At 37.2% G+C, this 26,151-nt stretch overlaps 5 protein-coding genes across 9 annotated transcripts in view; all 5 read right to left on the bottom strand.

The window, feature by feature from the left end:
* Positions 1-4: 4 nt before the first annotated feature.
* Positions 5-6,624, bottom strand: adipor1a (adiponectin receptor 1a). Of its 2 annotated transcripts, none has more exons than XM_055183429.2 (8): positions 6,386-6,624; positions 5,287-5,483; positions 5,076-5,189; positions 4,818-4,989; positions 4,179-4,365; positions 3,900-4,087; positions 3,353-3,546; positions 5-1,218 (listed from the first exon to the last, which is right to left on the bottom strand). In XM_055183429.2, the coding sequence occupies exons 2-8, from the start codon at positions 5,428-5,430 to the stop codon at positions 1,090-1,092; spliced, it is 1,128 nt and encodes a 375-aa protein (XP_055039404.1). In that variant the 5' UTR covers positions 5,431-5,483; positions 6,386-6,624; the 3' UTR covers positions 5-1,089. The 2 variants fall into 2 exon arrangements, with proteins under 2 accessions (XP_055039404.1, XP_055039403.1); XM_055183428.2 differs by having other exon boundaries at positions 5,287-5,487; positions 6,386-6,623.
* Positions 6,625-7,503: 879 nt separating this feature from the next.
* On the bottom strand, positions 7,504-10,274 carry cyb5r1 (cytochrome b5 reductase 1). Its single transcript, XM_055183430.2, has 9 exons — positions 10,113-10,274; positions 9,541-9,687; positions 9,368-9,440; positions 9,117-9,223; positions 8,904-9,033; positions 8,719-8,802; positions 8,545-8,630; positions 8,298-8,397; positions 7,504-8,214 (listed from the first exon to the last, which is right to left on the bottom strand). The coding sequence occupies exons 1-9, from the start codon at positions 10,125-10,127 to the stop codon at positions 8,042-8,044; spliced, it is 915 nt and encodes a 304-aa protein (XP_055039405.1). The 5' UTR covers positions 10,128-10,274; the 3' UTR covers positions 7,504-8,041.
* A 186-nt stretch (positions 10,275-10,460) lies between these two features.
* On the bottom strand, positions 10,461-17,519 carry LOC129427146 (aminopeptidase B-like). Its single transcript, XM_073876074.1, has 11 exons — positions 17,005-17,519; positions 16,624-16,764; positions 16,142-16,293; positions 14,372-14,488; positions 14,063-14,298; positions 13,830-13,943; positions 13,521-13,633; positions 13,290-13,401; positions 12,958-13,179; positions 12,741-12,883; positions 10,461-10,968 (listed from the first exon to the last, which is right to left on the bottom strand). The coding sequence occupies exons 1-11, from the start codon at positions 17,380-17,382 to the stop codon at positions 10,822-10,824; spliced, it is 1,875 nt and encodes a 624-aa protein (XP_073732175.1). The 5' UTR covers positions 17,383-17,519; the 3' UTR covers positions 10,461-10,821.
* A 134-nt stretch (positions 17,520-17,653) lies between these two features.
* Positions 17,654-22,816, bottom strand: rnpep (arginyl aminopeptidase (aminopeptidase B)). Of its 2 annotated transcripts, none has more exons than XM_073876073.1 (11): positions 22,231-22,816; positions 21,866-22,006; positions 21,339-21,490; positions 20,676-20,792; positions 20,035-20,270; positions 19,792-19,905; positions 19,442-19,553; positions 19,192-19,301; positions 18,843-19,067; positions 18,624-18,766; positions 17,654-18,491 (listed from the first exon to the last, which is right to left on the bottom strand). In XM_073876073.1, exons 1-11 carry the CDS (start codon positions 22,606-22,608, stop codon positions 18,336-18,338), a joined length of 1,884 nt encoding a protein of 627 aa, XP_073732174.1. In that variant the 5' UTR covers positions 22,609-22,816; the 3' UTR covers positions 17,654-18,335. The 2 variants fall into 2 exon arrangements, with proteins under 2 accessions (XP_073732174.1, XP_073732173.1); XM_073876072.1 differs by lacking the exon at positions 21,866-22,006 and adding an exon at positions 21,693-21,833 and having other exon boundaries at positions 22,231-22,810.
* A 1,697-nt stretch (positions 22,817-24,513) lies between these two features.
* Positions 24,514-26,151, bottom strand: part of inavab (innate immunity activator b) — a 50,098-nt gene continuing 48,460 nt past the window's right edge. For all 3 annotated transcript variants that reach the window (XM_055183712.2, XM_055183711.2, XM_055183710.2), the window contains exon 10: positions 24,514-24,953. In XM_055183712.2, coding sequence (XP_055039687.2) covers positions 24,876-24,953 — 78 coding nt within the window. In that variant the 3' untranslated portion in view covers positions 24,514-24,875. The remainder of the gene's footprint in view (positions 24,954-26,151) is intronic.

The following is a 26,151-nucleotide window of genomic DNA, read 5'->3' as shown; positions in this document are numbered from 1 at the left end:
AGAGTAAGATCCATAAATATTTATTAAACATTTCACATTTCAGTTAAATGTAAATGATTTAACACCTCTACACATAACACATGAATATATGGATAGTTTAGTCATTGTGGTAGAGCCACACAATAAGCTTATATCTTTAAAAAGAATCGAACACTACTTTATACAAACTGCAGTCTGAGAAGATTAATAAAGAAAGGTCAATCTTTCTATATAATTTGATTGAATTGCTTGCGAAGTAATATTACTAGTTTTATTTGTGACTGATGAAATTTACTACACTGTAGTTTTGGCCCATCTATTTAAATCTATTTCCAGTGGCCTAAGGCACAGGAATAATTTCATACTTTACAGGAAAGTTTCAACTTTACAGACTGCACAGAGGTATCTATGCAGTAGCTTTATAACATTGGTATTCAATATCTGTGCTGTAAGGTGCAACAGTTGACCTGTTTACTTTTTTGTTTGACCTAGAAGGTTACATGAAGAAATTGTTCATGTTCAAAATAGGTAGACTTTACCTAAACCCCTTAAACCCAGTTGCTCTCAGTTGTGCGTTTTACAGTCTGTATGAAACTAATGACAGAAACGATGTCCATCAGTGAAGTTCAGGGCAACAATTGGGGTGTGCATCAAATGGTGTCAAGAATGATCTTTTGGTTAAAGAACCTTGATGCATCGTGTAATAAGGGAGCTTCTCTACAACTTTTAGAAAAGTGCTTTTCACGTCAAAAGAAACACGTTAAACCCAAAAGATTGTGCTCAAATTAAGATTAAATGACAAGGGTCACAATCCAGCCATAAATTACTCATTCAGCCTACGGTGCCCTTTAATCTCACACACACACACACACATACACTTTTATCAAATAAAGTACTCATCCTGAAGAGATCCTGAATTGCTTTGTCATTAGACAAATGATGATAAACCTCACATCTATGCATTGCTTATAAACCGTAACAGTAAGAAATGAGGAATAAAAGCCAAATAAATCAGAAAAACATCAAATTAAAACTTAAACAACAACAATAATCTATTAAACGAAATGATAAATCATAAGGAATGGGTTTGAAGTATGTAGGTTACAGCTTTCAGAGAAGAGAATCATCTGTGCAGCCTCCCTCCAGGCCATAGCGAAACTCCTGCAGGTTGGAGACGCCATAGAAATGAATAAAGGCTGCTGCCACCACCAGAACATGAAATATTTGGTGCGAATGAAACTGGAAAAAAAAGAGCAAATTAGGTCATTTTGAAGTCTGCGAAAAACAAAGTGCTGTATATATCTATAACACAATTGTCACATAAACCCAAAAGTTCTCAAGGATTTGTAAATAGGGAGAATTTCCTGTTTTAAAATGTGTATTGTGGGTTTTATAGCGATATCTAGCTGTGACATTGTGAATTGCAACCAACTTCATGTTTGAAACGCAATGAGAAGCTACAGTAGCTGCCACAGTACAAACACATCGTTGTCTAAGTCAATGGATGAAACTAGCTCTGTAAAAAAGTTTGTCCATTTAGGGCTACTGTAGAAACATGGCAGGGACTTCCATGTAAGTAGATAAAACGGCTCATTCTAAGGTAATAATAACAACAATACAGTTTATTATGTAAGGTCTTTATACAACACTGATAATATAGTTATGCATAATGTATTGCATATAGATAACTATATACAGTTATGTACAGTGAGGAAAATAAGTACTTGAACACCCTGCCACTCTGCAAGCTCTCCCACCCAGAAATCATGGAGGGGTCTGAAATTGTCGTAGGTGCATGTCCACTCTGAGAGAAAATTAACAAGTATGAATTCAGAAGTCACAATGTATGATTTTTAAATATTTATTTGTATGATACAGCTGCAAATAAGTATTTGAACACCTAAGAAAGTCAATGTTACTATTTTGTACAGTAGCCTTTGTTTGCAATTACAGAGGTCAAACGTTTCCTGTAGTTTTTCACCAGGTTTGCACACACTGCAGGGGGTCATCCTCTCCTTAATACAGTGCAGTCGCCCTGTCCCATGTGCAGAAAAACACCCCCAAAGCATGATTCTACCACCCCCATGCTTCACAGTAGGGATGGTGTTCTTGGGATGGTACTCATCATTCTTCTTCCTCCAAACACGTTTAGTGGAATTATGACCATATAGTTCTATTTTGGTCTCATCTGACCACACGACTTTCTCCCATGACTCCTCTGGATCATCCAAATGGCCATTGGCAAGCTTAAGACGGGCCTGGACATGTGCTGGTTTAAGCAGGGGAACCTTCCGTGCCATGCATGATTTCAAACCATGACGTCTTAGTGTATTACCAACAGTAACCTTGAAAATGGTGGTCCCAGCTCTTTTCAGGCCATTGACCAGCTCCTCTCGTGTAGTTCTGGGCTGATTTCTCACCTTTCTTAGGATCATTGAGACCCAATGAGCTGAGATCTTGCATGGAGCCCCAGTCCGAGGGAGATTGACAGTCATGTTTAGCTTCTTCTATTTTCTAACGATTGCTCCAACAATGGACCTTTTTAACCAAGCTGCTTGGCAATTTCCCCGTAGCCCTTTCCAGCCTTGTGGAGGTGTACAATTTTGTCTCTAGTGTCTTTGGACAGCTCTTTGGTCTTGGCCATGTTAGAGTTGGATTCTTACTGATTGTATGGGGTGGACAGGTGTCTTTATGCAGCTAATGACCTCAAACATGTGCATCAAATTTAGGATAATAAATGGAGTGGAGGTGGACATTTTAAAGGCAGACTAACAGGTCTTTGAGGGGCAGAATTCTAGCTGATAGTACTTATTTGTAGCTGTATCATACAAATAAATGATTAAAAAAATCATATATTGTGATTTCTGGATTTTTTTAGATTATATCTCTCACAGTGGACATGCACCTACGATGACAATTTCAGACCCCTCCATGATTTCTAAGTGGAAAAACTCACAAAATAGCAGGGTGTTTAAATACTTATTTTCCGGACTGTATATTATGCATCCTTTTAAAAGTCTTTAAATAAAGGCTCGTCCCTTGAAATTGTCGCCCATTTAGTGACCGTGCTATCCTCAGTTTCCAGTTGTAAAAACTATGGCAACACGACCTGACAAATGTGGAAGTAGCAGTTATGCAGAATCTAGCACACAGCTGTCGTGCTTTGCAGCTAATTCATTACGATGGCATAAAATAATGTGACGTACATGTAAAAAAGCACGAATTATTCTCTCATCCATGAACATGATTCTCATGGATGGTGAAAAAACATCTCCCATCATTCCACTCTCCTTCATAATGTCATTAAGCTTCTCCTTTGTTATTGTGTTATTGTCAAACAGTGAATATACTAGTGAAAAATACTTTAACTTACCCAAATATCACACTTGCCCGGGAAATAGCGCTCAGGGATTCGTGCAGCATACAGCCCGGCACCTGTGATGTACATTGCACCCATTAAATAGAACCAGCCCATCTGTCCAACTGTAGTGGCCTTGACGAAACCCTCCTCGATGGTGAAGTGCATGGTGGGGACAATCCCGCTCAATCCAAGACCCATGAAAACTCCTAAAGGGAAATCAAAAATGTTTTCATAAATAAATGTTTGCATGATGGAGGTGAATTCAAATACATCTGACATTAGGCATACTTTAAGAGAGCCTGCAGGTTCCCGATATTGCTTTAATGTAGGAGCTCACACTTAATACTTGACACGTTAGCCTATAATTTTTCTCGATTTTAATAATACTGCATGCAAATATAATGTATTTTCTAGTTCTAGTCTTCTAATAAACAGAATAATAGTCATTGTACCATTGCAAAAATAACTTTTAAGACTTACATAGTACCGTACAATTTTTAGCATAAAAAATGAACAAACTGGCATAAACTACTGTGTCGACACATCACAATAACAGCACCTGCTCTGGTGGGTCTGTGGCGGGGAGTGGAGAAGCGGTCCCACTGGGCGACGACTATGGCTGCAATGCCCAGAACACAGACGACTGTGAGGTAGATGAGACGCGGCTGAGGCGAACAGTAGAACGAGTAGTAAAGCCAGGGCACAAAAGAGCCCATGATCAGCAGAGCAATGCCAGAGTAGTCTAGTCTAGAGAGATTAAACACAAGACGACAGAAAGTCACCTTCAATCCATTTTGAGCATTAAATCGTACATTTAACATGTAAACACCGAACTCACTTGGAGAAAGTGCGAGACACTTTCTCAGAATGGCAGTAGACGGTGTGAAAAAGCCAGGAGAAGCTGAGGCACAGTACAGCACCCAAGAAGAACATGCCAAACACAACCTTCTCCTGCAAGGGGGCCATGAAGTACATGTTGGGTCTCAGCAATGTAAGTGTGCCCAGGCACAAGAATAAGATTAAACCTGTGCAAAAACAAACAAGTTTGTTGATTTATTACTGCAATACATCATCTTTATGACAACATATCTTTCATATGAGACCCTACCGGTGAAAACACAGCTTAAGTCATTTTTTGTGGTTTACTGTAAAATCATCCACATAATGTAAAGAACAGTCTGTGAAAATATTTCCTTGATATCTTCAATACTGAGTAAGGCCATGATTTTTTTTTACAAGCAGGGTCAAATATTTGCTAACAAACAGTGTGCGTTTACAGTTGCACTGTTGACAGAAGATTATATTTATATTATAAGTAACAGGTTTAAATTGATCCCACATGCTCTCACATGACAGTGGTGTTTGTTTCCCAACCTTGTCATCGATCTGAGGCACACTTAATGCACTAAATATATGCATGAGGTGCACAATAGCCGCTTCATCTCGGTTACGGCTCAACAGCGTAACCCTAACCTACCCAACAAATGAGTCCAGATATTCCCGGTCTCTGTGTGAATCCTGAAAATGCTCCCAAAGCAGGCACGGAAGGAAGGCATTGGAGGCCGATGACCATGCAGGAGGTAGTCATTGTCTTTTAACCACTCCGGTAGGACGTGAAAGGGAATGACCCTCCAGCGACCTTCCCACACCTGCGGAACGAACGGCAACCGTATTATCACTTAATGTAACGTACAGTACCTTAAACGTCACAAATATACACGTTTGACGATCAAACCTTATGCACAAACTCTTCCATCTTCTCCATGGCATGGTGCGCCTGCAGTGGTAGTGTCAGAACATCTCCAACGTCCTCCTCCTCCTCTTCATCATCTACAGGACCGTTGGCTCCCTGCAGACACAATCAGCACATAAAATGAGCCTAGAACATTTTCTGCGTGCATTGAATGCGAATGCAGGAGATTTAAATTGATAATTATGCCGCTTGCCTCCGACTGGAGTCCTTTGGCTCCTACAGGGCCATTCTCTTCCAGCAGGGGACCGATCTCCATCAGCTCCACGTCAGCAGGAACATGGCATTCCTCTGTGACCCGGCAGTCCGTATAACTGGCAGACCTGATTTGGCCTGACATCAGTAGACTGCCCTGTGACCCCTCCTGGACCTCTGATGCCTCACTTCAGTTTACTGCCTGCCAAAAATACTAGCTTCAGTCAGCAGAAAACATTATTGACCAACTTATAACACCACCAGTGACTGCAACAGCTTGGAAAAATTGAGCCAAGTCTATATATATATATATATATATATATATATATATATATATATATATATATATATATATATAGATAGATAGATAGATAGATAGATAGATAGATATTAATATTAATAATAATTAATAAAAAAATTAATAATAATAATAATATATGTGTAAATATTTATATAACTATTTAAAATGTGTGTGCGCATACTTTATTTCTGACAAACATTTCCAATGTTTATATGGCTGTGTTTCAAAACACACCTAGTTAACCTAGTTAACGGTTTACCTTAAAAACATATTTTGTACAATACAAACACATCTAAACCGTTCAAATGCACATATTGTGTCCAAACACGTTGTCAAGAGGTACTTCGTTTGATTTTTGTAAATGCACACTTTATATTAATATGAATTTTAGCATGAATTGGGAACATGGAGTCAAGCTGACGTAACAGATAAATAACAACGGCTAACGGTAATTAGCTTCCAGGCTAACGAACCCATCAGTATTTTTGGATAATTTTAGAGGACGAACAGACAAAAACACACCGGTACACGTCATAACACTTACAGTCTATAACAAAAATGCACATAATATATTAACATAACCATTCTATTAATACCAAGGCTTTAACCTTTAACAATGATGCATTCATGACTACGACATCATTTGAAGCTTTAAATGAGGAAGCGCTGTTGCATTAGGGCAGGTTAGCATTGACACAGAAACCGCTGCGTACCGCTATACTGAGGCGTTTGAAACAATAGAAATTCAACATTTCAGTGTCTATCAAATAAAGGTGTATTTAATCGTACAGATGCTTACCTTATCAGGTCCAGATCTGCTGTTCAAGTAATGCGATCTCTTCCGGATGGTTTCCACACAGCAGCCGCAGCAGGATAGGAAAATAAAGAGTTGAGAGGTGCTGTGTAGAGAGACGGCGAGTTTAAACTGGCTCTCTGTTGTCTGTAAAATAACACCGCAGTGGCACCACCTTCTGGTGAAAATTTAGTAAAACCCCACAGCTCTCATAATCAGTGTTGTCCGACCCATTTATTTTAGGGCTCTCCAAATTTAGAGCCGTGCGTATCCAACAAGGTTATTTTGCTTATTGGTCGTTCTTAATTCGAAGGATGCAGACTCCAGAGGTCGCGTTTGTAGGCTGTATACGTCATCAAGAGTACTTTTTTCAAAATATTAACAATTACAAAGTTGACTATTATTCTTAATTAATCGTAAATGGTTTTAATATGTTTATGATTTGCGAACGTAATCCTCAATTAACTTAAATAAATCAGGCTTGATGACGTATGCAGCCTGCATATGCGACCTCCGGAGGCTGCAGTCTTCGAATTGAGGACCAGCCAGACAGTAATGGTGGAGCTTGCAGGAGAAACACAGACAAAATACTGCAATGGTACGCATTATGATGTCAGTGAAGAAACATTATTTGTGATGTTAAATCTTGCATGAAATTGGACACTAACAATTTCAATAAACATATTTGTTATATATAAAAATGCTAAAATAGGCTATGATGCAACATGGTACCATAGGGTTAAAGATAATCTTGTCACATTTACCCAGCATGTGCTGGCAGGCTTTAGATGAAAACACTATAGGGCGGTTTCCCGGACAGGGAAAAAGCTTACAAAAAACAATACTGGTGTGCATTTTAAGACAAAACAATTGCACTGATATATGTTAGGATATGTCAGTACATGTTTTAGCTCAAACATGCATTCAATTCTGGTGCAAGGATAAGCCAAATCTGGGAAACCACCCATTTCAAGATGGAGCTATTTTTTTATTTAGGAGGCAATCTCTTATAAACACAGATTCTTGTCCGTGCCAGTCCTCATGATCTTCCAATGCAAATGCGAACATTCATAATTCATTTTTAATCATCTGATTTGACCATGTATTATTGCAACAAACACAAATTTTGTGGAAAAATCACTTTAATGAGCACCCAGCTCCACTTTCCTTTAGTGCATTTTGTATAAAATACAGCCATTGCTTTTAAAGCATGGTTAACAACAGATAAACATATGGAGTACGGCATGCATACAAAAATACCCCGGTGAGAACAAATATACACCATTAACAATGTGCACATAATACCAGTTAAGTCGCAAGTAATATATTCAGCATTAATGTCAAATAGCACACATAATAAATACACACTAGTGCCTTTTTAAGTGCATTAGATTGGGGCTTTTCTACAGCATCAGTTTTTAGTGCATAAACAAACTCAAATCCACAATGGTGAAAGGTAAACCCAAGAATAGTGCAGACCATCTTTATATGGTATTAAGGGATTTTAATATACGATCAATTATAAGCTGGCACTTAAAAGTTAAATGCATTTTTAACGTGGCTATGCACGCTTAGATTTATAATGCTATATCTGTGCATTAGCTTGATTTGGTGATAGCAAGTCAGCATCTGTCGTGTCATTTTGGTGTCATCCACAAAGGTTTAATAGGCAAAGCGCTGGCTTTGGCGATAGCCTAGTTTGTCCAGACTGGGATTACAGGAAAACTGGATCATGGGAGGTGGGCCACACATGAGGATCATACAGTCATCACTGGGCGGAGGCAGGTGCTCCTTAATCATCTCAGCACTGATGAAGCCCTGGCTGTATTCCCAATCTGTCAGAGGAAGACACTGTCAGAAGAAGACCATGTACTGCATAGACATATCAAGCACTACATACAACTAGGAGGCGTCATACCAGCAGGTGCTTTGTCCACTGTAAACCAGAGTTTAAAGCGATCTCGATGCCTTGCTTGAATCTCTTCCAGCTCATCCTTTAGCAGAATGTCCCTCTCAGTCTAGTATACAGAGAGAGAGAATTAAGTGATTCATTTAAGGGACAGTTCACCATAAAATGACAGCCAGTCCTGCAAGACGTTCTCACATCCATTTGTGTTAATAGGTGGACTATCCCTTTATTTATATATTTCTAATGGGACACTTACCTGGTTGGCAAACAGCAGGTGGCACGTAGTTGTATCACTTGGATTCTTCATGATATCACGAATAAGCTGCAACAGAGGAGTTATGCCTACACATAGGAAACATCAGTTGCTTTGAGTAATCGAACAGTCACATAAGACTCCATTATAAATGAAGCAAAGACGAAACAACTGTACCCGTTCCTCCAGCTATAAGTCCCAGCGCTTTTGCAACCTTAATCTCAGCAGGAGCCTTTTTATCAGCCTGTATAGCAAATCGACCTATTGGATGGAGATGTAGATGTAAGGTGTTGCCGCTGTGTAAATACATACAGTCATCTTAACATGCACCGACTGTCAAATATGAAAAACAAGAGTCAGACCTTGCCCTTTGTACTCCAGCAAACCTCCCGGTCCTCTGAAGTCGATCATGTCTCCAATCCTCAAGCTTTCCAGGTATTGGGACATCTTCCCCCCTTCAGGAAATTTGGGGTGCACGTTGTTAAAATAAATCTGAAAAGTAACATGTATCAACATCCAGATAGCTCAGTAATAAAACCAAATGAGCTTTTAGGTGTAGTTCAGGCATACAAAACCTTAACAACAAGGTCAACATATCCTTTGTCATCATCGCTGGTCACCGGCGTATAGGGGCGCACAATCAACGCACCATCAATCCTGGCAGAGAGATAAACATGCTTGCCTTGAAAGAGAGAAAAAGACAGATCATGAATACTTAAGCAATATATCTAATTCACACACACACAAAAACAGCTTAGATCCTTAAACATTAAGCCATCACAGTCCACTCACAATCAATATTGGTTCACTCATTAAGATTGCTTGCCTACTGGTAAACCCAGCACGTGCTCTGGGCTAGGCAAAGCAAATCGAAATTTGCGGGTATCATGACTTAAAATCTATAGGAAAAATTATATGAAAAAAAGTATAGTAAAAACACTGCATCCTTTCATTTCCACGAACATAAAATTATGTATGGGAAAGTAAACAATTGTATACCTCTTTATCTATGAGCCTCAGTTTGTATTTTTCAGAGGGATCAATTAGTGTAATCTTTGGTTTCCTTTTCCTGTTTAGATAAAGATAACACAGTACACCTGCTGTTGAGACCACCACTACTCCAACTGTTACTGCTACTGTAGTATTCTGAAATTCACAAAAAAAAGTGCGTAGTAATGGGATTTAAGGCCTGCATGACAAAAATAAAGGTTAGACATTAATTCAGCCATTCATAATCTACATAAAAAAGAAAACAAAGACACGAGTACATTTTTATCTTTGACGTTTCTGTTTTTGCTATCCCCCTACCAAACAAGGTCCCCACGACTACTTTTTTCTGGCCAGAAAACTGTACATTTTTAATTGAATAGACTTCTTTATATATATATGACACAACGTTTCCAGTGTGCTATGTGCTGATAAAACATGATAACTAACGTTATCAATGCTAGTATGTGAAACAACAAACTTGGTCGCAAGCCAGAACAGTATTTTGCGAAGCGTCTTTCGGAATTACAGGAAAGTTAAACAGCTTATATTAAAATACACTTGTCATACATCTTTTAACTTACCATCGCGCAACACATGACGGCTGATCAACTTTGAAATTATTCAGTCAAGACAAACCTTCGTGTCAACCAGTAGATTAAACGTACACTGACACACCCTTGCCTTGAACATGCAGGCGGAGAGATTTGTGTTGGAGGCATACAACACTGCGCATTCTTTGCGCATAACAACACGCAGTCAGGCGAAGTCATGCAACGCACATTACTGCCAACTTTGTTACTGCACTGCGCTGCTTGAGACAGTCAATTGGAAGCCCACAAGACTTAAAAGTCTTAAGAGTTCAAATTAAAAGTCACTTTAGAAATTCAAAATACTTTTTTATCAAGGAAAATCAAATATAATTTACAAATGTATAAACGTGGAAGTTATGTCTTAAACCAGTAGTCTCTAACATGGGGCCTAAAACACAGCCTCAATTTTTATATTTATTTATTACATCATTTGTTATATTAGCTTGGCTTCTTTATGTATGTTAACATTTTAAACAATGATAAAACAAATCAACAAGTAAAATAAAATTTATAAAAAAAATTTGAGAAGACTACAGTATATCAAAAAAGTACTCCTCCAGATTGTTTTATCCATTGTGGTAGCCCTTGCTCACAAAAAGGTTGGAAACAATCAAACTGTTATATTTGTAATCAAAGCACCATCATTTTAAGATTTTAAGAAAGAGGCATGTAAAAACCAGACCGCTGCATACATTTAGGCTCAAGCCAATATCTTTTTAACATAATTGCAAACATTGATGTGAAGCTGATTTGAAGTGGCTGAGAATATCTCCATAGCCAAAGCCTTCGTCTCCTCTGATCCATTCCAAAGGGCCCGATAAACAGGCAATGTGTACCTCTGCTTTCCCTGTAAACAAAACATGAAAATAAGTCTGTAAAACTTTCATATATGTATTTATTTATCTAAACATATATAAGTGAATAAAAATAAACTATTAATGGGAAATGTACGGTGGCCTCAAGGTGCAAATATAAATTACAATGGTAAATTACTTATTTACAAGATTAAAAACAAATTTACAAGTTTTTTTAAACAAATTTACACGTTTTTTTAACAAATTTACAATGAGTGAACAAATGTACAAGTTTTTGTAACAAATTTACAATGAGCGAACAAATTACAAGTTTGTTTAACAAATTTACAATGAGTGAACAAATATACACGCTTTTTAACAAATTTACAATGAGTGAACAAATGTACAAGTTTTTTAACAACTTTACAATGAGTGAACAAATTTACAATGAGTGAACAAATTTACAATGAGCAAACAAATGTACACATTTTTTAACAGATTTGCAATGAGCGAACAAATTACAAGTTTTAAAACAAATTTACGTTTATTACGGAAAGGGTAGGTACAATACGCTGACGTCACGCATCCGAGCCTCCAGTGGGAAGAAACCCGGAAGTATCGCCGTGAATCACATGAGAGTTGTGAATGCGATGTTGTGTATTAGGCTGTACATCCTATTAACGAAAAGGGAGTGATAATATATAACCTTTCATCGCTTCCGAAGTAACTTAAAGGGATATTGGACCTTATTTTCAGGTAAGTGAAATAGTTTTAGTTAGCTAACGCTAGCTTTCCAAGTTGCACACGTTTTGGGTGGCAGTAATCAAAATAATTCACTGACTTTCTCATTAGATTACAGACAACACGAGAGGGTGCTTCAAACTTTTTAATCAGGACTGCATTGTTCGTTCGCTCCCGGGGTTACATAGACTGAAACGGGGAAGCGTGACGAGTTTGTTTACATGGTGCTGTAACGTAAATTTGTTTTAAAACTTCGCTCATTGCAAATTTGTTAAAAAACTTGTAATTTTGTTCGCTCATTGTAAATTTGTTTAAACACTTGTACTTTTGTTCGCTCATTGTAAATTTGTTTAAACACTTATACTTTTGTTCGCTCATTGTAAATTTGTTAAAAAACTTGTAAATTGTTAAAAAACTTGTAAATTTGTTAAAAAAAACTTGTAAATTTGTTTTTAATCTTGTAACTAAGTAATTTACCATTGTTATTTATTTTTGCCTTTCCAGGCCACGGTAGTAATGCCTCAAAAGAAGTGCACAGCTTCCCCTGACTGTTTCGGAATAAGATTCAAGAGTGTCGAAAACAGTGCAATCTGCTGGTTCAAAGGACATATAGAAGTTGCTTCTGGAAGAAGCAACCAGCTAAATTCTGATAAATTTTAATGTTATGTGTACAAATAAAGCAACATGTTACAACATGTGTGTGAATAGGTAAATTAAATAATTATATTGAACATTCAAGTGTGGCAATACATTTCAGTATGAGTTAATATTCGATACTGTATCGTACAGAACAATGTTTACACACACATAATCACACTCACAAAAGAAGTATATATATGTACATACAATACTATCTATACAGTACTATGTGGGACTAAAATGTGAATAAGGCAAATAACACATAAATAAGCTCTAGGTTTCTGACACACAAAGCATGCACTTGACTGAGCAGAAAGTGAAGCTTTGCTTGTCATTGGTCACATGATTTCTTCATTAACAACACAAGCTTCCAATCCAGGCTTCATCCGGCATGCCCATTTTTTGCTTGCTCGACAAATGTCACATCATTAAAATGAACTCTGACCTGACTGGTGAGAAAACTGTGAATATGTTGGTATCCTGGTTCATGCAGGTTCTTTGCAACAATCTGTGCCCACCGTAATTTCAGCTCAGCGTTGTTAGACCCAGTGATGTGCGAGTAAAACTCCTCCAGCTTCTTTATGTTACCTGTTGATAAAAAATATTGTATATATTTTTCTTTATAAAAACACAAACTTTTCCTATAAACATACAACTGGTACCATCTGGAAGGGGTGAGTTCTCTAGGATCTTGTCCAGGAAGTGTACAGTTTGGTAGGTCTCCCATGATTTGATATCGATGTGGCTGATGGCTTCCAAGTCCAGGTTTGGGTTAATCCACAATTCAGCTAACTGCTCTGCTGGTTTCATCAGCTGTTGGCCAGCAGAGAGATCAGGAAAATATGGAGGCCAACCAGGCACATTGAGCCAGCTGTCAAACCTGAACAGAAAAAAACAAAAGCTAATGCTGTATACAAAAGACTTACTGAACAAATAGTACCAATTCCATCTCAAATCAGTGATTTTAGCAAAAATTATTAATTGTAATTTGTCACACCCTCAATTTTGTGGACGTTTTTCTTTTTAAGATCTGGGAAATATTCCAGGTAGAACTCCAAAGCATCTTCTGCCATCACACTTTGGTACTTGAACTTTTCCACATAAGCCTTAAAAAGACAAAGTTGTTGATTTATTGAACTATAAGTGTACAGTGCAAACTTTGTATTAAAATACATGAAAGATACAAACTTTATTCTAAAGTTGTACTAAGATAATGCGTTTTAACCTTAAGGAATGCATCAAAGCGGGCTTGATCTCCTGTAAGATGGGCCAGGTAGGACACAAAGCAGAATCCCTTCTCATATGGTGTATCATTATACGTATCATCCGGATCAACACCTGTATAAGAAAAGACAGAACCTACTCTTTACAAACTATTTAAAAATAATATGCAGTGCCTATATATTGTATATATACTGTATAAGTGTACATTTACATTAATTGTATATACATAGAAACACATCATTTACTGATATTTTTATACTGACTTGGAAATGTATATCAAATTAGAGAATGATAACTACTTGTGATCTACCTGGTTCGATCTTAACACGTAGTTTGTTGAGAGGGTGATCCTCTCCTGTGTTGTCCATATGTTCACGCAGAAGGGCTTTACCAATCACTGCTTCCAGACATGTATAAGCCTCTCCTGAGCATAAAATGATCTGCATTTATTAATATACTCAAAAACAAGCAATTCACCTCCATTGTGTACAGTGCTATATTACTTACTATCTACTATGCATCAATGAATGACTTTTAGCATACCGTACAGTTCCCTGCAAACTCTGCGTTGAGCATACATAGTAAAGCCCTCATTCAGCCAGAATTCACCCCAGGTGGCGTTGGTGACCAGATTTCCAAACCAGCTGTGACAGATCTCATGCACAATCACATCAGCCAGAGAGCGATCCCCGGCCAACAGACAAGGTGTGACAAATGTCAAACAGGGATTCTCCATCCCACCAAAAGGGAACGATGGAGGCATGAACAGAACGTCATACCTACACAGTTACACCACAGGGCATATAATTGCAGTATAGGAAAGCATAGCATTACACTAAATAAAATCTCTACCTTCCCCAGACGTAGGGTCCAAACAGTTTTTCTCCCACACACAGGAACTCTTCGATCACATTGTCAAACTCTTGCTTGGCTTCCTGCAGTAAACACGGCTCTGTCCAAACACGAGTCCTTATAATAGAAAAAACATCAGGAAAGATATCAATCTTGCTGCAAACTTTTTTGTTGAGATAAAGGCCTTTGTCAGGCTTTGTGCTCTGTAAACAGTAGAAAACATATGACAACATAACTCATAGACAGGGTCTTGGTGTCATTGTAAAGTTTTTTTCAAGCTCTTTCTATCTGAACAACTAGTTTTAGCTTTAACCATGTTTAAATGTTTTGTCACATACAAATAAGCAATCTTTAATTGAGGAGCTCACATGCAAAAGCCACTAACACCATCTCTGTCAAAAATGAGATAATAATATTAACCGAATGCTCTCGGCACATATGCAGTGTTGGGAGTAACGCATTACAAGTAATGTGCATTATAATATTACTTCTCTAAAGTAACGAGTAATGTACACATTAATATTTGAGTTACTTTTGAAAAAAAGTAATGCAAGGTAATTTTCAAATAGAATTATAATGTACTAAATTAAACTGAATAGTCATGTAAAATTACACATTCAGAAACGGAGATGGCAGGCCAGAGCTTGACATTTTTGCGATGGAAATATGCAATTTCTGAATGCAGAACTTCTCAGGCATAAAAACACCCGCAAGGCCTGAAAGAGATCAAGCCTCAGTCAAGTAACAAAAAGTAACGCAAAAGTAACTTAAGTATTACTTTCCATGAAACGTAACTAAGTAACGCAATTAGTTTTTTTGGGAGGAGCAACTTAAAGGCGGAGTCCACGATGTTTTAAAGACAATGTTGATATTTGAAATCACCTAAACAAACACGTCCCTACCCCAATAGAATCTGGACCTTCTGTTGATAGACCCGACCCACACATACGCAACCCGGCAAGGATGTCAGTTAGTAGACACGCTCCTTACTGCTATAAGTGTGTTTTGGTAGTCGGCCCGTCTCCTTTTCCAAAGCGTTTTTCAAACATTGTGGACTCTGCCTTTAATATTGTACACTGTAAAAAAATCAGTAGAAATTGCAGCTGGGTTGCCGGTAATTTACTGTGGATTTGCATTTGTGTTATTTACTGGCAAGAGTTTGTTCAACGTTAAATGAACATTTAACATTTAAAGGTCTTTGTCTTTACAGAGTAAAAACAAAAAAACAGCATCAAGCAAAACATTCTGGGAAACAAAATCTGAAGCAAAAAACAGAAAAAGGTTGATGATGATTTATGGTTCCCAGAATGCTTTGCATGAGGCTGTTATTGTATAGTTTCACTCTGTAAAGACAAAGACCTGTCAATATTCAAAATTTATTTAACTCTTTCCAGTAAATAACATAAATGTAAATCTACGGTAAATTACCGGCAACCCAGCTGCAACAACATTGACATTTCTACGGATTTTTTTTACAGTGAATGCATTACTTTTAAAAGTAACTTACCCCAACACTGATTACATGTTAATCAAAAGCTTTTGCTTCAAATCCCGGCCTCAGGCCATTCAGAAAAAAATATTTGTCTATATATATTTATTAAATAAAACATTTATTTAATATTTTAAGTAGTCTAATTAAAAATGCTCATTTACAAGAAAACAAGGCACCAATCATTGCACAATAGAATAACAATTGTGTTTAGACTGAAAAGATGAGTTTTCACACATAGGCTCTTATTTTTTATTAAGCGATTCAAAGAAAGGTATTACCTGGGTCCAACCTCAGCAGACTGCAAGTCCCCTACTGCCATTGCTACGAGATAGGCAGGTATGGGATGATCCATAGTGAACAAGTAAGTGCTGTCTGCTTTTCTGTGCTCCCATTTATTAGCACTCATAACAGCTGTGAACCCCTCAGGCACCTGATAAAGAAAATAGAGATCATCAAAATAAAAAGGTACTGGGTCTATAAGTTTCTTTAAGACTCGTTCTTATTCAGAAAAAAACTCCACAAATAATCTTTTTTGATTCTTCGTATGCTCTTTTTTATATAGAAACCCGGTATTTGAAGTGAAAGATTGACACAAAATAAAAAAATGGCATATTTATTCCGTTTTTTATTGTAAAAATTAAAACATTGGTGCAGTTCATTTCAAAGAAAAACTTGTTAAAGTCTTGACTTGTTTAAAAAGCAGTTTGTATCTCTGATTATATGTTTCTGAATCTGATTATATTATTCAGAGTGGCCTCACCTTAACAGCAGCTGAATATGTGCTCTTGACTGCTGGGGTATCAAAGCAAGGAAAGAAGGAACGGTTGAGCACAGCCTGGCCTTGTGTATAAACATAAGGCTTGATTTTTCCTGCAGTCTGCTCAGGTTCCAGCCAACACACCTATGAGAACATACATGGGTTGATGGCCCAAGTACTCGATTAAAAAAAAAACTCAATCCTCAAAATATTCGACAAAATGCTGGAGGTAGGCAAGTTAAAACAAGGGTTCACACAATAATTATTAATGATCATCACCCTGAGCAATGTAAAGAATGAGAGAACAAGTCTAGGGAAAAGAAAGCATTGTTCCTAGATCTGGTTTAAATCATGCAAAGAACTGTATGTATGAAATATGCTTACCCCAGGTCCGTCAGAAGCTGTATATTTGATTGTAATTTGAAATTTGTCCTCAGATTTAAAAGGTGTGGAAAATTTCACTATCAATGTGGTGCCATAACTTGTGAATTCCTGAATGAGAAATTCAGTTGTGGTCCAGATTTGGTCATCACGAGTGAATGAGATCTCTTGTGGCGACAAAGTTGGATGAATATCAAGTCGCAACTCACTTTGGCCATCCTGAATGCAGTTCAGTTGTATCGTTTCAGTACCTGATATAACTTTCTGCTCAAAATCCACTTGAAGATCAAGATGAAAGTGTTGTATTTTAAACTGGCGGTAACTAGACGAGGTAGCAACGTCTTCGGCATTGTCTGAATGGAGTGCTAGTGTTTTATCCATTGTAAATCAGATAGTTAATAATAAAACTTAAGCAGAAATGTTTGACGGCGATAGTCTGTTGAATGGCAAGTGAAAACTCAAAACAATACAAGTACGTGCACACAAGAGACAAAGAATGTATATATTTAGCTTTGGTAAATAGTGAGCAGGTTTTACTTGTTTCTCCCAACAATTCATCTTTTTATGTAGCCATTTAACATTTTCTTTCCGAGACAATATCAATATATAACAATAAAGATAAACCTAAACACAATAAAACAGAAAAATGTCATCAGATATGTAATTTTTTCATTTTTATTTACCCTAATATTAACAACAGGAAACATACAAATTCACATAAACTCTTTAGAGTTTTAAAATAGTATTAAAATTAAAAAAAATTAAATAAAAATAATTTACAACTACAGAGGAACAATTTTCGAAACTTTCTGTGAGTTTGATTTCATTTACTAATTACAATCAATGACATGACATTAGTCAGTCAATATTAAAGATATTAAGGTTCACAGAATGTTCTTTAAAAATATGTAGGATGAGCTGAAAACAGTAAATAACAAGAAATTACTTTTGCTGAGTTTTTAAAGGCATAGTCACATATTTATTTGTTAATGATAAAACATTCACCGCCAATTACAATTCAATGTAATTTGAAGGGCGTGCACCTTAAACTTGTAAATTTAAAAAGCGAACCTGTGGTGTGGACAGGCCTTTAGTATCCAATCTGATTTTAGGGTATACAAAATTTTCCACAAATTCATGTATTGAAGTCTATAAAACATAAAAAATTATAATAGAAATAAAAGTCTTACTTTTTTATTTAAAAATATATAATAAACATGATTTACAAATTGTCCTGAACAGCGTAATTAATTCAGTTATAATAGTAATTAAAAGTTAAAGCTTTTTCAAAATAAGCCCTTTGCATACACATGTTTCCCTAATGCTTTACAGATTCATTCGGCTAAAGCCAGTATCTTTTTTACATAATTGCAAACATTGATGTGAAGCTGATTTGAAGTGGCTGAGAATATCTCCACAGCCAAAGCCTTCGTCTCCTCTGATCCATTCCAAAGAGCCCGATAAACAGGCAATGTGTATTTCTGCTTCCCCTGTACACACAACACGACATGATAATCAGTATTCATAACTCTAAACCAACCTAATTTATAAAAGTAATTTATGTATTAATCCAGAGAGCTGAATAAATCTAAATATATATTTAAATGAAGGTCCAATCTGACCTGACTAGTGAGGAAACTGCGAATATGTTGGTATCCTGGTTCATGCAGGTTCTTTGCAACAATCTGTGCCCACCGTAATTTCAGCTCAGCGTTGTTAGACCCAGTGATGTGCGAGTAAAACTCCTCCAGCTTCTTTATGTTACCTGTTAGAAGTAATAGAAAAATTGTTAAGACTGTAGACGCAAACATTTCTCCATAGACATAAGGAGTTATGAGTACCATCTGGAAGAGGTGACTTCTCAATGATCTTGTCCAAGAAGTAAAGAGTTTGGTAGGTCTTCCATGATTTGATATCGATTTGGCTGATGGCATCCAAGTCCAGGTTCTGGTTAACCCATAATTCAGCTAACTGCTCTGCTGGTTTCATAAGCTGTTGGCCAGCAGAGAGATCAGGTAAATACGGAGGCCAACCAGACACATTGAGCCAGCTGTCAAAATCCAAACCTGGACAGTAGAAACAAAAGCTTATGACAAAAGATCTGTAAAGATGTCCAAACAGCATCCATTATTTACAGTTCAGTGATTTTACTTTTAAGAAATGTAATTATATTATTGCATAATATCACACCATCAGTTTTGTGGACGTTCTTCTCTTTAAGATCTGGGAAATATTCCAGGTAGAACTCCAAAGCATCTTCTGCCATCACACTTTGGTACTTGAACTTTTCCACATACGCCATAAAAAGACACAGTTGTTTAACTCAGCTATAAAATAAAAGTCTGATGAAATATTTGTATTAAAATGCAAAAGACATGAACTCTGGACTATACTAATAAACATTCACACGCACACACGCAATTTTTTTTTTTGGATAACCTTGAGAAATGCATCAAAGCGGGATTGATCTCCTGTGAGATGGGCCAGGTAGGACACAAAGCAGAAGCCTTTCTCATAGGGTGTTTCATTATATGTATCATCAGGATCAACACCTGCACAAATAAAAAGTCAGATGGCACAAATTCTTTGCATTGCATGCGGAATTTTTACATTAGTGCTCAGTATTTAAAACCTTTTTTTATACAAACCTTTTACAAGACAACAAAGTGATTCATCTTATATGGGCAATAACATGAGAAATGCTATACAAAGTTACTTCAGCTTTTAAAGTTTAACTTGTATATACTTACAATATACAGTAAAAAAGACAATTAACTACTTGTGATCTACCTGGTTCGATCTTAACACGTAGTTTGTTGAGAGGGTGATCCTCTCCTGTGTTGTCCATGTGTTGACGCAGAAGGGCTTTACCAGTTGCTGCCTCCAGACATGTATAAGCCTCTCCTAAGAATAAAATTTAAGAGTTGCATTTATTAATATACTCAAAAACAGGCCTGTCACCGAGCAATTCACCACACATTCCTTAATTATTCATACACTATCTACCGTTTATGCATTATCTATATAGCATACCGTACAATTCCCTGCAAATTCTGCGTTGAGCGTACATAGTGAAGCCCTCATTCAGCCAGAATTCACCCCAGGTGGCGTTGGTGACCAGATTTCCAAACCAGCTGTGACAGATCTCATGCACAATCACATCAGCCAGAGAGCGATCCCCGGCCAACAGACAAGGTGTGACGAATGTCAAACAGGGGTTCTCCATCCCACCAAAAGGAAACGATGGAGGCATGAACAGAACGTCATACCTAAAATTACACCACACATAGGTTTAAAATTATAGTTGATGTATGGAAAACCATTTTAGAGTGTTAATGATTATGTTTGAAAATACTGTATATACGCTACGCCAGTGGTTCTCAAACTGGGGGCCGCGAGATGGTGCCAGGGGGGCCTCAGTTTTATGACATTTTATAAAATAAATTAATTTATCATAAATTCTGTGCAATTAAACCTAAAAAATTAAGACTACTAACCAACAGCACTACTTCGTATCATTTAATATGTTTTGTTTAATCAAAAGTTGAGTTTTAAAACAGTTTCTTGTCATAAATTTTCTTTGGGGGGGCCGCGAAGAAATGCGCCGTACACAAGGGGGGCCGCACGCAGAAAAAGTTTGAGAACCACTGCGCTACGCTACGGCAAAACTTTACCTTCCCCAAACGTAGGGTCCAAACAGTTTTTCGCCAACACACAGGAACTCTTCGATCACATTGTCAAACTCTTGCTTGGCTTCCTGCAGTAAACACGGCTCTGTCCAAACACGAGTCCTTAAAATAAATAAAAAATTCCAGGAAGGCTACAGTTGAGTCAATCTTAGTCAAGTCTTAATCTTAGTCAAGTATTAACTACAGGGAGACTTTAAATAATTGTAGGTGCTGTATTATCTGTGAACCATCATGCAGAAACATCCAGCCTTGGGCCCTGTAAACACCACAAAAGTATCTGACCCCCAAAATGTTACTGTTTGCCTCTGCATAATTTTGGTGGTTACTTATATTTCAATGCAAATCCATGTTTTGTGTTATTTATGTGGAAGGTAGCCATGCACTTTCTTTAAAATGCCAGGTTGATTCTATCCATGGTTAGAATGAAATATGGAAAAACCCAACTGTTGGTTAAATTAGTCTACAAAATGTCCAACTATGACCCAACTATGTGTCAAAACAACCCAGCATTTAGCATTCAGAGTGCATAGTCAATTTGTCAAATTAAAATAAATCCTTTCAGAGTCATTTAAGTTAATTTTGTGATAATGCCCATCATACATTATCCTATGCTTAGTGTAAGGGATTCAAGATACTATATGTTTTTACCTGGGTCCAACCTCAGCAGACTGCAAGTCCCCTACTGCCAGTGCTACGAGATAGGCAGGAATGGGATGATCCATAGTGAACAAGTAAGTGCTGTCTGCTTTTCTGTGCTCTGATTTATTAGCACTCATAACTGCTGTGAAGCCATCAGGCACCTGATGAAGAAAATAGAGATCATCAAAATAAAAAGCTACTGTGTCCATGAGCTCAATGTGAAATCTTATCAATCATCCTATTTCAGTAAACATAACATTACAAAAATGCAATCGAAACACTGTTTCCTTTTAATGTTGTATGAAGAAGAAGCAGTCAATAACCTCTTAATCCCTGTAAATATGTCTGGCCCAATGGCCTCACCTTAACAGCAGCTGAATATGTGCTCTTGACTGCTGGGGTATCAAAGCAAGGAAAGAAGGAACGGTTGAGCACAGCCTGGCCTTGTGTATAAACATAAGGCTTGATTTTTCCTGCAGTCTGCTCAGGTTCCAGCCAACACACCTATGAGAAGATACATGGGTTTGGTGAAATACCTGCACAACAGCTGAGTATGTGCTCTTTGTCAAGGGTGTATGGAAGCCAGGAAACAGACTGCGGTTTAACACAGGGAACCCAGATGTGTACAAGAACGGGAGCTTCTTCTCAGATGTCTGCACTGGGTCCAACCATGACATCTAGAGAAATGCCCTGGCATACGTTAAAGATCTGCTAATGCATGCATAATTTTTGTGAAAAATGCAATAAACTAAAAACAGACGACATGAATAAGGCTTTTTAAAAACTAAAAAGGAGAACAAGTGATAAGAGTAAAACGAAACTAATAGGTCTCGTGACGTGCACATACGTTTCACTTCTAGTTATGAAGAAGTTGCACATAACTTGAAAAATGCATGCTTACCCCAGGTCCGTCAGAAGCTGTATATTTGATTGTAATTTGAAATTTGTCCTCAGAGTTAAAAGGTGTGGAAAATTTCACTATCAATGTGGTGCCATAACTTGTGAATTCCTGAATGAGAAATTCAGTTGTGGTCCAGATTTGTTCATCACGAGTGAATGAGATCTCTTGTGGCGACAAAGTTGGATGAATATCTAGTCGCAATTCACTTTGACCATCCTGAGTGCATTTCAGTTGTATCTTTTCAGTGCCTGATATAACTTTCTGCTCAAAATCCACTTGAAGATCAAGATGAAAGTGTTGAATTTTAAACTGGCGGTAACTGGACGAGGTAGCAACGTCTTCGGCATTGTCTGAATGGAGTGCTAGTGTTTTATCCATTGTAAATCAGATACAGTAGCAGCAATAACTCTGATTAAGTGCAAGCTAGCAAAATCGGTAGACAGCGATCAGTCTGCCCGTATATTCGGGAATGACAGACAAGTGAAGCAAGATACAGGAAAACACCGTAAACCACTGGACGACAGATCGTTAAGGTATATGAATGTGATTCATACTGTAGTTTTCTGCGTAACTTCAGCGCAGTGTTGTTTGTTTCGAAGAAGACAAAGGTGACCAATAAATAGGCTTGTTCGACTTCATGCGGCACCGCAAGAATCGACAGCCGCATGACGTCAAAAGTATCGCGAGAGCGAGACGAAAAATTATTTCTTGAATCATTCTCGCGTTACTTTGACGTCATCCGGCTCTCGTTCGCATGGAGTCGAACAAGCCTAAAGTCTCGTTTTTTCCGGTTCTGGTTAGAAGAGATACAGCTACGGCCAAATCTCGCGAGATGTTAGGTTAGGATGAAAACAGCGCTTTCGCCCATACCTGTGTCCCTTCTAGCCCTAATTTTTCTACACATGCGGTCAAAAATTATACTACTGCTTTTTTAAACAAATAAACAAACGTTAATTTAAAACTATATTAACTGTAGTTACTGTTAGCTTGCATGCAAGTAGAAATTCGTAGAATTTATATGTAAATTATTATTTAATACAGGGTATGCATTGACGTCACTTTTCCATGTGACCAAGCCGGAGCACGTCCTGTTGAGTGGCAAACGTTCAACAAAATGGCTGGTTTTCATAGCGGGTGCTGCGAAAATGCCAGTAAAACTGACTATTATCAGCTTTAATTGAATTTAGTTGGACTTGATAGCAGCGGTGGACAATACTTCGTTACATTTTCCAAGCATCTGTGCTTTATTAGGGTGTTTGTCTTGGAAAAAATTTTACTTCACTACATTGTAAAGCATAGAATCATACTGTGTATTCTTTAATATTGCATATTAAAATTAATTTAATACCTAATTACATTTAAACTGTGTACTTTTACTTGAGTAAAAGTATGTTAATGTACTTAAATATTAAATGTAAAACAAAAACTTGTATTTATGAAATGTAAAAGAGTAAAACTTATTATGATAATATGCTTCGGAATGTATGTTTTCCAAAGAAAAACACTGATAAAAAGTAGAAAGTAAAACCTCTCCTTGATAGTGACCCTATCAATCCACATGTGGTCTGTGGACGTTGGCATGAACGATCAATTTCCTTCTCCTTTCAGTGTTTTTTGGCAGTCTGTAAAACGATAGCTCCAAATTCTTGTTAAATCTGTTAGTACAGTACGGTCTATCGCACAACAGTTTTTTCCCATTTAGACGCGTTTTTTCCCCGTGTTCTCGTTGAATTCACACTGTACACAAATGCAGCCGCTCTGTGTTTTGCCACTCAGTGGGCGTAACCGCAGTTTCTTTCGCCGAAGGTGACGTCACGTGCATACCCTCTTTATTCACAAACAGCTGTGATTTTTTATTCCCTTGGCTTTAGTGATGCGAAAAGTAACACTAACCACATGACAACACTTTAAATAGCAGCGCCCTGGTCACTTATACAGTGTATGAAATTATAAAATACATTTTTATTTATATAAGAAGTTAGCCCCTATTTCTGAGACTTATAAAGGTTTTACAAAATTTCTAGATTTAACTGATTTACTAATTGTGCCAGATGGGCAATTTAGCATTACCTGACAAATTAGACTAATAGAAAATTAATACAAATTTTACTTTGTTATGTCACCAAAACCACTGTTAGGAATTTAACTAAATGTTTTGGTTTTTATTTTTTTTTTTCCCGTTTGGAGAGTTATTTAATTCTCAAAGCAGCAATTTACAAAAATCTAGCAATAACAATAAACCAAACCAAAACAATAGATTTCAATAAATAAATCATATCGAAATATGTACAACATCTCAGTGTTTTTAATGTTATTTATTTGCCTTAGTATCAACATACACTAACCAAGGAACATAAAAATACACTTAGTATCAAATTAGATTTTAGTCCATTGTACAAAACTCTATAAAACATCTATAAAAAGTCTATAAAACATAAAAACATTGTCATTCACAGTAAAATGCCATATTATATTTTTTGACACGGCATTTGATAGATAAAAGAGAGATAGAATCCTTGCAATCTCTCTAAATGTTGTAATTGGTGTTACAAATCTAAAGTCTTCACTTTTGTCCATCAGCTCAATAAATTATTGAATAAATAGGACTCTTGTTAGAAGGTTGTCCATGATTTCAGGACAGGCCGTCACACCTGGCTGGCAATCTCAGAGTCATCCTCATATCTCATGTCTTGAGTCATCATGATGAGCCGCTTCTGGGGTACCTACAATAGCGAAACAAAAGAAAACAGAGGTCAAGCTACTTTAATGGAGTAGAGTAAATCTTTCTCATTGCATAAACACTTGAGCTTAACAAGCAGACTTGAGGTTTTGTGCACAGTCTTAATAGTAAACACAAGTAGGGAGTGACTGCACAATCAGCAGCTCTGTGGTGTTGACTGAAGGTGTGTCTCTATATCCAAAAGGGTTTACACAACAGCTGGGTTTTAAATCACGGAGCTCACAGAATAGTCTTCCAACCAACAAGGCCAGTGACTTACTTATGATTCACATTTGCATGTATACAATTTTGTCCAAATATTTTCCCAAGTTAAGAAATACTGCGTTGCACCATGTCCCATTAACAGGGAAAATGGTAGAAAAAATCATCCAAAATATTTGATCCATTATGATGTTTAGATGTCTCGAAGACCTCCGCAGCTGCATGTGTTTGAAACACATGACTCTGTAAATCATTATACAGAACTGAAACACGATATGGGGATGAAGCAAATGTGTGTCTCGGGCGAAGGGCGGTGCTGATATTCCCACATACAATCTAAATAAATTTCAAAGGGATGATCCAAAAAAAGACCAATGACAGACATAAGAAATGCCTGAATTAATCAGTGTATACAGATGAAGACACCACCAAATCTTGCACCTGAATGTTTGGATTGAGATTTTGAGGTTTTGGATTCATGTGGTTGCTAAATGGGTCAATATGGACCATTGCACAAACTGGGTACCTCATATTGCTTGTGTCTTTGAGGAATTTGGTCTCCATCCCTAATTAATTCAGGGAATTTTGTATTGTGGACTTGTTGGTACATGTGCACTGCATTCCCCAAGTGTCCGGTTGCACATTTTTAACTGTAGTGTAAATTAGCCAAGTCTCAGGCAAAAAATAAAAAAACCCACAAAGAACAACACCATTCTCTTGTTTGAACAACTTTGTGCTTGGGATTGACTTAAATAACCAACACAATGGCCGTATGCTGAATTCAATGCCTAGTTTTCTTTTGTAACTTATACATTTTGTGGTATTTCATAGAGAACAGCATTTCACTAATACACCAATTAGTATTGGTTTAGAGTTAACATTATTAGGTCTTCAGGAATGACCTCCTGGCGTTTTAACAATAGACGGAGGTTTTATGAGTGACACTACAGCATATGCTCAGGTGTTCAGGGGTATACCTT

The sequence above is a fragment of the Misgurnus anguillicaudatus genome, chromosome 14, assembly GCF_027580225.2.
Source record: "Misgurnus anguillicaudatus chromosome 14, ASM2758022v2, whole genome shotgun sequence".
Lineage (NCBI taxonomy): Eukaryota > Metazoa > Chordata > Actinopteri > Cypriniformes > Cobitidae > Misgurnus > Misgurnus anguillicaudatus.
Note: the sequence above shows the minus strand (reverse complement) of the source record. Positions and strands in the feature narration are given on the sequence as shown.

Excerpts from the sequence above, each read along its gene's own strand:
- LOC129427146 (XM_073876074.1), bottom strand. The coding sequence starts at position 17,382 with ATGGATAAAACACTAGCACTCCATTCAGACAATGCCGAAGACGTTGCT. Across the intron at positions 16,765-17,004 it reads CAGCTTCTGACGGACCTGGG|GTGTGTTGGCTGGAACCTGA; the intron begins GTAAGCATATTT and ends ATGTTCTCATAG. Across the intron at positions 12,884-12,957 it reads GAACTCACCCCTTCCAGATG|GTAACATAAAGAAGCTGGAG; the intron begins GTACCAGTTGTA and ends TTTTATCAACAG.
- rnpep (XM_073876073.1), bottom strand. The coding sequence starts at position 22,608 with ATGGATAAAACACTAGCACTCCATTCAGACAATGCCGAAGACGTTGCT. Across the intron at positions 21,491-21,865 it reads CATACTCAGCTGTTGTGCAG|GTGCCTGATGGCTTCACAGC; the intron begins GTATTTCACCAA and ends TTTCTTCATCAG. Across the intron at positions 18,767-18,842 it reads GAAGTCACCTCTTCCAGATG|GTAACATAAAGAAGCTGGAG; the intron begins GTACTCATAACT and ends TACTTCTAACAG.
- cyb5r1 (XM_055183430.2), bottom strand. Across the intron at positions 8,803-8,903 it reads GCTGGAGTACAAAGGGCAAG|GTCGATTTGCTATACAGGCT; the intron begins GTCTGACTCTTG and ends TCCATCCAATAG. Across the intron at positions 8,631-8,718 it reads ACTTATAGCTGGAGGAACGG|GCATAACTCCTCTGTTGCAG; the intron begins GTACAGTTGTTT and ends TCCTATGTGTAG.
- adipor1a (XM_055183429.2), bottom strand. The coding sequence starts at position 5,430 with ATGTCAGGCCAAATCAGGTCTGCCAGTTATACGGACTGCCGGGTCACA. Across the intron at positions 4,088-4,178 it reads GTGTCTCGCACTTTCTCCAA|ACTAGACTACTCTGGCATTG; the intron begins GTGAGTTCGGTG and ends TAATCTCTCTAG. Across the intron at positions 1,219-3,352 it reads CGGGCAAGTGTGATATTTGG|TTTCATTCGCACCAAATATT; the intron begins GTAAGTTAAAGT and ends TTTTTTTTCCAG.